This window comes from Macaca fascicularis, chromosome 8, assembly GCF_037993035.2.
Source record: "Macaca fascicularis isolate 582-1 chromosome 8, T2T-MFA8v1.1".
Taxonomy (NCBI): Eukaryota; Metazoa; Chordata; class Mammalia; order Primates; family Cercopithecidae; genus Macaca; species Macaca fascicularis.
In genome coordinates this window covers 42514955-42527702 of record NC_088382.1, presented here as the reverse complement: position 1 = coordinate 42527702, position 12748 = coordinate 42514955, and the positions used below count along the sequence as shown (strand labels likewise).

Below are 12748 nucleotides of genomic sequence, written 5' to 3'. Positions count from 1 at the left end.
GAGTGCAGTGGGGGCGATCTCGGCTCACTGCAGCCTCCACCTCCTGGACTCACGTGGTCCTCCTCCCTCAGCCTCCCGGGTAGCTGGGACCACAGGTGCGCACCACCACCTCGGAACATTTTTAATTTTTTTTTTTTTTTTTAGAGATGGGGTCTTGCTGTGTTGCCCAGGCCACTCTCCAACTCCGAGGTCAATCAATCAGCTCGCCTCGGCCTCCCAAAGCCCTGGGATTACAGGTGTGAGCCCTGGCGCTGGGTCCTGAGTCGCTTCTCCATGGGACGGGGCGCCTAATCCCCTGGAAAAGGCCCCGTTGCCAGGGTGACAGGACCAAAGGGACCCAGGCAGGGAGGGCCCCGGGCTTTGCAAGGAGTCAGGCCGCAGTGTGACGAGCGTCCGGACTAGTGTCAGGGTCTGGGCTGGCTCACCGCGTCTTGACGCCAGGAGGCCGCAGAGCCGGGCCAGCAGCAACCAGAGGCGGAACATGGTGCGGCTTCGGGGTTGCCAGCTGGAAGCCGTTGGGACGCCGGGAGTTGCCGGGTACGCGCGGACGCCGGGGGCCGCTCCCCGTGCGTTCGTGGGGCAGCGTTCTCGGGAGGCCCCGGAGCCCGGGGTGCTCTCGGTGTTCAGCGTCCGGAACAGTAAGAGCCCGCAGCGGGTGCCCCGAGACTAAAACAACCAGCTCCCTTCGCGGCGCACCCCGCCGCGTGGTTGCTGGAGCCACTGACCACCCAGCGCCCTCTGTCGCGCTCGCGCTCGCAGTCCTCCACTAACTTTTCGCTTTTGTGTTGATGGACCTTAAGAACTGACACGCTTACTCACAGTCAGCGTGTGCTTTTCTGCACCAGGCACTTCCCAGTTGCTTTGTTTTGTTTTTGAGACGGGGATGCTCACTATTCTGCCCAGGCTGGTCTCGAACTCCTGGGTTCAAGCGATCCTCCCTCCTCAATTTCCTGAGTAGCTGGGATTACAGGCATCCGCCATCGTTCGGGGCTTCCTCGGTCCCTTCAAAAGCGAATGTGTAATACTTTCTGAATTAAAATCTATATACACACCCAAATATATATTCATATTTGCCAAACCTGTTTCTAATATTTTTTCAAAACTAGCCAGATGTGTGAATATTCCAAAGAAGGGAAGAGTGAGCCGCTTTTCAATATGAAACGCCAGCTCTTCATATTTTTGAAGAGCGCCAGCTGCATTTTTTCCCCACTGACGCTGCCCAAATGGACTTCATAACCAGGCTTTTTCCTCCAGTCTGGTTCTCCGCAGGCCATTGGCTAAAACTCATGTGATGTCATTCTATCGTTCAGAAACTTCTCAGTGCAATAAATACTCATTTCATGTAGTGAAAGAGATAAAGATTCTTGCCCACAATTACAGTACTTACATTTCAGTAGAAAATTCTAGCCAAATGCCTCAGCATAGTAATTTTTCTGAACTCAGACCGGAACCTGCCACTTAATTTCTCCTATCCCCAGTGCTTTGGCAGCTCTGACTTTGGGTCTTTCCTAAACAATGCTTTATTCCCTGGAACTGCAATGCCTCCTCCTTCCCAGCCTCACACCAGGCCTCCATCTGTATGCATTAGCTTTTCATTCTTTTCAAAGAATGGATTAATTTCTCATACTATGTAATAGGCCAACACATAAACTAAAAGGCCTCATGGGAACAGAAAAATCTCACTTGAGGAATTAACACATTTAAAATGAAGATGTGATTTTTATGGATGCAAGCAATTTCAACAGGGAAATTGACAGCTGAAATTAATAACATGAACAAAAACAAGGCAACAGGCAGGTGCGGTGGCTCACACCTGTAATCCCAGCACTTAGGAAGGATGAGGTGGGTGGATCACCAGAGGTCAGGAGTTCAAAACCAGCCTGGTCAACATGGTGAAATCCCGTCTCTACTAACAAATACAAAAATTAGCCGGGTGTGGTGGTGGGCGCCTGAAATCCCAGCTACTTGGGGAGGCTGAGGAAGGAGAATCGCTTGAGCCCAGGAACTGGAGGTTGCAGTGAGCCGAGATTGTGCCATTGCACTCCAGCCTGGGTGACAAGAGCAAAACTCCATCTTGGCTGGGTGGAGGAATAGCGGAACAAGGCAACAAAAAAATACACCGAGTTTGTATCTCAATAGGAACAGCCAATGCTAAGCTAACATTGCTTTTAGGCAGCTGCTGAGCCACAGCTAGTTTCACCTTGCTTTGAAACAAACAGAAGAGCAATTACAGTAAATGCTTCAACTCATCAATTAGTGGTAAGTATTCTGAATGAATTTCTGGTTCTTATATCATTTTGTTCTTTCTTACTCCCCAACCTTTCGGTTTGTATCTTTAATAGGATTGATTTTGTATTATTCTTGTGTGTATGGCTCTCTTCATAACAGAGGATGTGCTTCTAAAAGTCAGGAAACATATCCTATCCAGAACTTAGATATCACTGTACCTAATACAGTGTCTGAAAAATGGTAGGTTTTAGTAAACATTTATGAAATTTAATGAAATCTGATTTGGGTTTAGAAAACCCAAATTGTGCTTAACTCTATGGTTGCAGACACAGGAGAAAGGGAGAATGCAATACTCTGAACAAGGTCAGTTTGACATACAGAGTCAAACGGAGATGTCAAATTTGCATAATTTACCCTTATTTATTTTTTTTGAAGATAGAAAGGACATCCTTTAATATTTTCAAATGTTGAAGTGGCATCCATGACCAAGAAAGTAAAAAACATAAAGTATATTAAAAAGTATATAAAAGTAAAAGAAGTTCAGATCCAATAGTCTTTTTAAAAACTTTCTTAACTAGTCAAAGATCCAAAGAACTATTTAATTCCAAGTGTTAAGTTACATAGTTAATACATTACCAACTGTAAAATTTCAGTGATATGCATTGCGATTGCAAAAATTGAGGCTACGTGAGTGAACGGCATAAACGTTTGAGTCTTATATGAATTCATTCAGAGATTTAAAATGAAATGATGGACCTTCATTTGAGATTGCCCACAATATTTAATATGTATACTTGATTGTTACAATAACATGCTGTCTTCAGAAAACTGAAATTTTTGCCTTCTTCAAAACTAATGTTTTCCAAAAGCCACTGTGCACACTTTGGCAAAAGTCCGACAATTAGTGAGATAATATCTATAAAAGTTTGACTAGAATTTTTATTTAAAATTATAACTTTTTAATTAATAAGATTATAAATAGTTGAGTAGGAAGCTAGTAGGAGACACAAAAGAGAGAATTTCAAGTATTTTATTTATTGTAAATGTTGTATTTGTATATGTATGTATACACAAACCAAAAACACTTTTAAAAAACTAATGAAATTCCGTTAATAAACCTATTATTAAACTTTATTATGAAAGGTTATGAAAAAAATTTTAGTGCTTAAAATTTTACTATCCATACCATTTCTGCCACAGTAAAAATTCCTTTTTAACACAGCTAAGATGATAACTCATAGATACCACAGTAACTTTTTTGTACATATTTAAGAAAACCATTTCTTCCTTCTTTCTCCAGCCTAATTTCTATGAAAATATTAGTGCCTAATATTTTACATGACCCAGCACACCTTAGTAAATGTAAACATTCTAAATGATTTAATAGCAAGCTTGAAAGTTCAGATTTTAAAGTGCTCATGAAATTCTCAAGTGGTTTTGTAACAGTTCAATTGATTGAAGTTTTTATAATTGTTCCTGCTTTATTATAGCCATGAATCAACAACATATTTGATTAGATCTATTAAATACTTCGTACCTTAAAGCTTATAATTTATTTAAAATAGTGCTATTGTGAAAGAATGTCATGCTTTAACATGATTCATAATAGAAATTCTAATATTAAATTAGTTTCTCTAAGAGTTATTATCTATAGTTGAAAGGTCATAAAAATGGAAGCGAGTAACTGTGTGTGAATACACACACCCTCTTTTAGTATACTTTGTACTTTCAAAATATTGTGACATCTTAATTGTGGTTCTTGTGCATTCTTTTGAAGACAACATTTGCTTATTCATGTAGTGAATGACAAGATTCTAGAGTATGATGATTATTAATTCGTGCATGATGAAAAATATTAGATATTATTGGCAGCTGATTAATCAGTTTTCACAGGTATTAGATTATCACATGTTCAATCAGGAACTACATTAATGCTAACTAAGGTAAAAAATTCAGAATAACATTTAAACACATAATGACAAAAATCTTACACCAATAGTTAATTTGAGAATCACTGCAATAACATGTTCAAAATAACGTAATCCATGATTAGTACATTAACCTCACTGATGACTGAATAAGACTTATTCAATGATGGAAACGGAAATGTTATTGTAAATTCCCTGGCTTTACTGAATTTCCTTGTATTTCTCAACTCTCACAATCAGTTTCTGTTTTTCTGTGTTAGTAAAGTCTATTTTGTGGTATTTTGTTTTCATTCATAGTTTCAACAGGAAGAAAGGCTTTTCAAGAAAACATCAAGGAAAAAAAGTATTAGCTCAGTTCCCTGAAGACATTTGCAAAAAGAAGGTTAAAAAAATCAAGTGAGGGAACTATATAAAGGAGGTGCAGGAGCAGGACGGGCAGGAATTAAGTTTCCCTGAGATGATACTTTCGGTTGTGGTGGAGGTGGCCTGTGAGGGGAAAAGAGATAGTTAATAGCGTGTTTAGACTGGGTGAAATAATGCCATATTCATTACAAGCTCAACATAACACCATCCTCAACATCTCTGACAATAGGAAAGGGTACTTTACATTCTGAGATCAGTATTAAGGTGATATTCAATGGCTAAAGGGCTCCAATTAGAGTCTAAAATGGAATAACTACTTTAAATAATATTACTCCATAATCAACAATGTTGTATGAAGTTTCTAGTTTACATGTTTTTTCAAAAAAAAAAAAAAGCACATGAAATGGTAAAGATAAACTGTAAAAGACACCAAGTGATCAAGCACTTGCCTGTGCTGTTAGAATCTGAGGGCAGCAAATTACTGCTAGGTGTAAACCTAGCTGTTTATAGCTCCCTCAACATGAGATCCACTCTGAGAATTAAAAGTATTATGACTTCTACACCAGGTGTCCATCTCAAACCTCATACTTCCACCTGTGGACAGCCTCTCCTAACCTCATCATCCAATTCTAGTACACCTCTACTCCAATAACACACTAGAACACTACCTGGTGAATGTCTCCCTCATAATTTATATACTCTTCCCCTGATCCTCAGTTGGATTTCAATGTATTCTTACTGTATAATAAAGATTACATATGAAGATAGTCCTCAGAGTTACAATGCAATTGTAATTTGAAAGACTTTTGGGGGATGGGAGGGTCATATGCATTTTATGTAATACAAAATGAAGTAATAAATTATCTTCCTTTCTGATGATTTTAAGCCCATCCATTGAGTCATTTCAGTTCTTGTGTTTTTCAGTTCTAGAATTTGCATTGATTCTTTAAGTTTTTAGTTCTGTGGTGAAATTCTCAATACTGACTTTTAATTCCATGACATCATAGTTATTTTAAAGTCCATGTCTATTTACTGGATACCCTCTCAGTCTGTTTCTATGGCCTATTGTTTTTTGGTTTTAGTCATATTTTCTTTTACACTTGGCTTTTTTTGATCATGAGCAAAACATAAGAAATTGTAGAAATCAGTTGAAGGTCTAGTCCACTCTTACTTCTGGGTCCCAGCACAGAACCTGAGATGTTTGCTAAGGTGCCTCCTCTTTGGCAGGATTCCAAATTTTGTCCAATCTGCCCTGTGAGTTTGTAGAATGCTCTCCTCAGCTTCCTAGCCTGTCTATTGTCAGAACAGGTAAACTCATTTAGGAAGGAAAAGTGGCCCCCAAAGCTGGGGCCATTTCTAGCTTTCCTTCCTCTCCTGACCTTACCCCCACAATTCCTCACTTCTTTAGTCTTCTATGCCTTCAAACACATATTTTCTTATATTGTCCAGCTTTTTTAGCTGTTTTTGACAGGAAGGCTGTTCTAACCCATCTGGTTTCCAACTGCTGGTTACCTCAAAGGCTCTTGCTTCTAAATCTTAGGCACATGAAAGCTGTGGCAGCAGAATCTATGCCTTGCTCAAGCTTCTTTAATATTTCATTTTGACCCTGTATCAATATGATAAAATTTATATAAAAGTTATTTTAAAACCTTTCTGCAAATCATGTTCTTGTAAACTGTTGACAATAAATACCTTTCACTAAATTACACTAAAATACAGGGGAAATTATTAGACATTAACCCCTAGGTTTTATTCTGGTCAAAAAAATCTAAGCAAATTTTCTTCTGACCTTGATGGGAACTGCTGAGGTTGCTTGGCTGCATAGGTTGGTACTGGAAATCTGTTTGCATATATAGGCTAAAAAGAAAAATATAATAAGGTTATTACCACTATGTGCTCATAAATATGATTTCTACATAAAAGAAATCTCTATATTTAAAATCAATAAACAGACTACAGGTGAATATTCCTTAATGGAAATGCTTAAAGCCAGAAGAGATTCAAATTTCAGATTTTTTTCCAATTTTGGAATATTTGCACATACATAATCAGTTATTTTGGGGATGGGACCTATGTCTAAACAGAAAAGTCACTGATGTTTCATACAGGCCTCGTACATATAACCTCAGGGTAATTTTATACAATATTTTAAATAATTTTGTGCATAAAACAATGTCTGTGTATGCTGAGTCATCAGAAAGCAAAGGTGTCACTCTCTCAGCCCCTCATGTGGACAATCTGTGGTTGTTTGGTATCACCATCACTCCTGACTCTGAATTTATATACTACTGGTAAGCAATCATTTTCTTAGATTTATTCACATATAAGTACTCAACAGTGCATTCTGACTACAACTCGTCACATTAGGGCAGGTGTGGAATTTTCCACCCGTGGCATCATGTTGGTGCTCAGAAAGTTTTGGGTTTTGGAGCATTTTGGATTTTCAGATTAGGGGTGCTCAACCTGTATTTATTTATAATGCTGTGAATTATAGCGTTATAATGCTATAAAATATTTTGCTTATTTGACATATCTTTACCACTAAATGTGGAATACTTAATTCTTTTAAGGTATTTTTTTTTTAATTCAGTAATACCAAAGTGCTATGATCTTGCTTCAAACCAACTGTATTAGTTAAAAGGTAACATATTTCCTATGTCAACGTATTTTAAATAAAATCTTCCAAAATGTATTGCCAAACCTATACAGTATCTAACTAATACTATAAATACCACTCAGCTAGAATCCTTGATTTTGGAATTCATTATATTCTTCCTTGATGAAGTAGCTGAAGTTTACAACAAAGTGAAACTGTATGACTTAGCCTCAAATAAGAAAGTAAAAGTAATATTTTTCACATATCACATTATGTTAGAAGACGTTAGGAAAGATCAGATGGAATTACTAAATCAATAATGAAGTGATCTTGACCAAGATGTTCTTTACTATCTACTGTTAAAAGTTCTATGTTCTTTACTATCTACTCCTAAAGTTCTATGACTGGCAGAGAATGCACAGTGGTGGTGAAGACTTTGAGCACCCTCTGGCTTCTACCACAGAACAGGTGGTCTATCATCTGCAATTTTTTTCACCACAGAATGATTTATATGTACTGTGAAAATTGGTGAAAAATGCAACAAAATGTCTCCATCCCTTTCCACAAGCCATAGGAGCAGCACTCCAAAGGGATCCAGTCCACTTTTGGAATGACAACGTGGTGAGGTGATGGGTATGAGAATTAGCTTGACTGAATCCTACAACAAGGTATACATAGACCAAAACATCACATTGTGGCCAGGAATGGTGGCTCATGCCTGTAATCGCAACACTTTTGAAGGCTGAGGCAGGTGGATCACATGAGGTCAGTAGTTCAAGACCAGGCTGGCCAACATGGCAAAACCCCGTCTCTACAAAGAAATCACCCAGGCATGATGGCACAGGCCTGTAATTCCAGCTACTCGGGAGGGTGAGGCAGAATTGCTTGAACCCGGGAGGCAGTGGTTGCAATGAGCCAAGATCATGCCACTACACTCCAGCCTGTGCAACAGAGTGAGACTCCATCTCAAAAAAAAAAAAAAAAAAAAAAAATCACACCATATCCCAAAATATACACAATTATTATTTGTCAATTAAATATAAATTAATGAAAACAAGCTAAAGATTACAAGCAAGCAAGGTGCTGGATATGTTAATTAGCTTGATTTAATCATTTCCACATTGTTTACATAAAACATCATGCTGTACCCCATAAACGTACACAACTATGATTTGCCAATTAAAAATAAAATTTTAAAATTTTAAAAACTTTTTTGGCATTTATTTGACGTATATTTTTTAATATATGCAAAGATCTATTTACAAGGAGGCTTAGTGTCACATTTTTTTATGGTATAAGACTGGAAACAACCTGTTTTTAAATTTCTGGTAAATTTATAAGAGGGAACAGTATGCAGTCATTAAAAAGAATGAAGTACATGTTCACTTCTTGCAAAGAGTAGACCAAATATCCAGAGAAAACTTCCCAGTACAGTACACCTAAAATGCTGCCTAAAATATTTAAAAGGTATTTTGAAACACTTGGCTGGGTTGGTGGGAAGTAAGAAACATCTTACAGGCCAAAAAAAAACCAAGAAGGTATGAAAGAGTCCAAACAACGGAGTTGCCTTCATCCTGTGAACATCTTCCTATCCTTGGCAGGCAGCAGTATGCATTTTCAGTAACCCATAGATAAAGGAGGAAAAGCCAGGGCCTGAGCAGGATGGAATGGTGAATACAAGGCCCTATACAAAGCCTAGACATACGAAAGGTTATATCCCCATGGGTTAACTAGAAAAATAAATACCTGCCTCAAGGAAGGCCTGTGATGATACTGCCCCTGCTAATAGACGGGGAACTTATAAAACAGTCTCCACACTCATCCTCATAAGAGTTTGGGGACCAGAGTTTATAACATTTGTGTTGTCAAAAAAAAAAAATCAACAAAAATTTCAGTTTAAAGACATCAAAGACTGACTATGCCCCAAGCATCCGGCAAAGAAAAATACTCTCGGTAGAAAACCACAATAATTCAGGACTCAAATATATTTTTTCCAATATAAAGTTCCAAAGAATGTGAGTTTACAATCAACATCACAAGTGCACTAAGAAATAAGCCATCATGAAAGTCAGCAGAAATAACAAACCTGAGAACCCACCAAGGGCATACATATTAAAATGACCAGATACACCACATAAAGTAGGTGTTTGAATATGCTTTAATAAATAAAAGCTTTAAAATAGATAATAAAACTATAACAAACAATCACAAATAACCAGGCAGATTCGAAACAGAACTAAGTAGAACTACAGGAATTAAATGTACTATAAAACTAGTGAAATTAGACATTCAATGAGTTGGTTAAGGAGAAGATTTGGCATAGTTTAGTAGAGACAGTGAATAGAAGGTAGATCCAATATAATCAGAATGGAATACACAAGAATACTGGAAATAGCAAAGAGAGGTTAAGAAACAGAGAGATAGTAAAAAGTCTAACATGCAAGAAATGCGTGAAAGAGGTAATCAGATAATGAGACAGAAGCAATAAAGAAATAATTGCTGGCCGGGCGCGGTGGCTCAAGCCTGTAATCCCAGCACTTTGGGAGGCCGAGGCGGGTGGATCACGAGGTCAGGAGATGGAGATTATCCTGGCTAACATGGTGAAACCCCGTCTCTACTAAAAATACAAAAAACTAGCCGGGCGAGGTGGCGGGCGCCTGTAGTCTCAGCTACTCAGGAGGCTGAGGCGGGAGAATGGCGTGAACCCGGGAGGCAGAGCTTGCAGTGAGCCGAGATCACGCCACTGCGCTCCAGCCTGGGAGACATAGCGAGACTCTGTCTCAAAAAAAAAAAAAAAAGAAATAATTGCTAAGAATTTGCTAGAATTGAAAAACGTAAATCAACTCAGGAAGTCTATTTATTGGCAAAGGAGTTTTTTAAAGTCCACATCTACACCAACTAGTCTAAAGATACAGAAGAAAAAGCCACATGGAAAAGATATCATCTACAGCAGACATTAGAATAACAGACAATGTTTAAATTGCAACAAAGGATGTTAAAATATAGTCTCTTTAAAGTTCTTAGAAAAAAAAAAAAAACAGCTGTCAGCCAAACACATTCTGAAAAGACAAAAACAGAGAATTTACTACCAAAATACCTTCGCTAAATACCAGAAAAATAAGCTGAGATTCAATAAGGTTGAAAGCAGACAATGAACACATGGGAAAATAGCTAAAGCTCATAGAGCATTTCACATGTGCCACATGCACTTCTCAGTGCTCCACACATACGAATCCCTCTGATTTTCACAAAAGTCATTTGTGATTAGTACTATTATTATTATTATTTTACAGATGAGGAAACAAGTACAGAGAGAGTTTGAGAATCTTGCCTAAAGTCACAGCTTATAAAGTGACAAAGGCAGTACTCAAATTGGGCAGTCTGGCTCACAGTCCATCCTCTTAACAATTAATTTAATTGGTGTATGGTCTCACAAACCTAAATAAACATTTCATAATTCAATAGTCATATTTATATTGTAGAAGTTTTTAAAAAGATTTAAAATACTAGACAACAGGCCACGCGTGGTGGCTCACGCTGTAATCCCAGCACTTTGGGAGGCCAAGGCAGGCGGATCACAAGGTCAGGAGTTCAAGACCAGCCTGGCCAATATGGTGTAACCCCCTCTTTACTAAAAAATACAAAAATTAGCTGGGAGTGGTGGTACACACCTATAGTCCCGGCTACTCAGGAGGCTGAGGCAGGAGAATCGCTTGTTGCAGAAGGCAGAGGTTGCAATGAGCCGAGATGGCACCACTGCACTCCAGCCTAGGCAACCGAGAAAGACTCTGTCTCCAAAAAAAAAAAAAAAAAAGTTTTGAGAGGCTTCCAGAATCTCTAGCCAGGCTGAGTAGCATAAGTCCTCCTTGTATAAAACAAGGCTGCAAAATCTGGGAAAGGCAGCTCATTCTTCAAATGCCAAAATCCCAACAATAAATGACAAATAATACAAAGAAAGAGAAACACGGCACATTTAAAGGAACAAACTAAATTTCCAGAAACTGACCCTAAGGAAACAGATATATATAAATTACCAAAGAATTCAAAAATGACCATCATAATGATGTTCAAAAAATTAAAAGAGAATGCAGAGAGACAACTAAAATAAATCAGGAAAATGATGTATGAACAAAATGAGAATATCAACAAAGAGATAGGAACTATAAAGAAGAACGAAACAGCAATTCTGGAGCTGAAAACTGTAATGCTAAATTGAAAGATTCACTGGAAGGATTCAACAACAAACACGATGAGGTAGAGGAAAGTATCAGTGGACTCAAAGACAGTATACTCAAAATCAAAGTGGCAGAGGAGCAAAAAAGGTGAAGAGAAAGGAAAATAAATAGCAACACAAAGCCATATGAAAATACAATACTCGATAATAAAGGTAAGCGTATAGACAAGTAGAGAATTCTGTAGTACTGTAAGTGTGAAAATCACTTTTAAATCTTGTTAGAATGTTAAAAGCATAGCATAAAAAGTAATGAATCTGTGTTAATGATAAGCAATATAAAAAGAGGTAATTTTGTGTCATCAATTACATAAAGTGGAAGAAGAAGAAATATAAAGGGGTAGAGTTTTTGTGATTGAAGTTATCAGTTTAAAATAGATTGCTATACATTTATAAAATATTTTATGTAACTGCAAAGATACCACAATATATGTACTATAGAATATGCACAAAGGAAAATGAGAATCAAAATATTACTACAAAAAAAATTATTGTATATTTCAAAATAGCTAAAAGAGTAGAGTTGGAATGTTCCTAACATAGAAATTATAAATCCTTGAGGTGATGACTATCCCAATTACCCTGCTTTGATCATTACACACCGTATGCTTGTTTCAAAATATCACATGTACCCCATGTGATATGTGCAACTCTTATGTATCCATAATTGTTTTTAATTAAAAAGAAATACAAAAGGCAGCAAGGGAAGAAGGAAGGGTCAAAAACAAAATAGCAATATTAAGTCCTTACCTATCAGTAATTCCTTTAAATATGAGTAAGTATTCTGTGCAAATGGAAACCAAGAGAACAAGGATAGCAATATTTACATCAGACAGAATGATGTAACATCAAAAACATTAAAAACAGAGATGAAAAAGGGCATTAATGGTAAAGGGGTCGATTCATCACAAGGATATCACAACTGAATACATATGCAGCCAATTTAGAGTACCTAAATATATAAAGCAAATATTAATTAATCTGGAGGGAGAGCTAAATAGCAACCCAATACTAGTAGGAAACTTCAATACTTCACTTTCAACAACAGATAGATCATCCAGACAACAACTCAGTAAGTAAACATTTGACTCAAACTAGACTTTAAAAAAACTGATCTAACAAACATATTCCATCCAACAGAAGCAGAATACACATTCTTCTTAAATGCACACAGAACATTCTCCAGGACAGATAATATGTCAAGCTGCAAAACCAGCCTTAACAAATTTTAAAAGACTGACATCAAGTACCTTTTCCAACTACAATATTAGGACTCAAAATCAGTAACTGAAGGAATTTTAGAAAATTCACAAATACAGGAAAATTAAACAACACGCTCCTAAACAACCACTTGGTCAATAGCAGATAACAAGAAATATTTTAAAATACAGCTGACACTTA

The 12748-nt window shown here is 37.4% G+C and overlaps 2 protein-coding genes across 6 annotated transcripts in view; both read right to left on the bottom strand.

Moving 5' to 3' along the window:
- Window positions 1-483, bottom strand: part of LOC102121434 (disintegrin and metalloproteinase domain-containing protein 32) — a 170976-nt gene extending 170493 nt beyond the window's left edge. The window contains exon 1 of the mRNA XM_005563131.5: window positions 426-483. Within this exon, the coding sequence (XP_005563188.4) occupies window positions 426-483 (58 nt within the window). The remainder of the gene's footprint in view (window positions 1-425) is intronic.
- Window positions 484-3243: 2760 nt separating this feature from the next.
- The window catches only part of ADAM9 (ADAM metallopeptidase domain 9), a 120972-nt gene continuing 111467 nt past the window's right edge, over window positions 3244-12748 (bottom strand). For all 5 annotated transcript variants that reach the window (XR_010577257.1, XR_012416375.1, XR_012416376.1 and 2 more), the window contains 2 exons: window positions 6310-6377; window positions 3244-4643 (listed from right to left, as the gene is read on the bottom strand). Coding sequence is in view for 2 of the 5 variants with exons in the window: in XM_065519102.1 (XP_065375174.1) it covers window positions 4550-4643; window positions 6310-6377 (162 nt within the window). In the remaining 3 variants the exon portion in view is untranslated. The remainder of the gene's footprint in view (window positions 4644-6309; window positions 6378-12748) is intronic.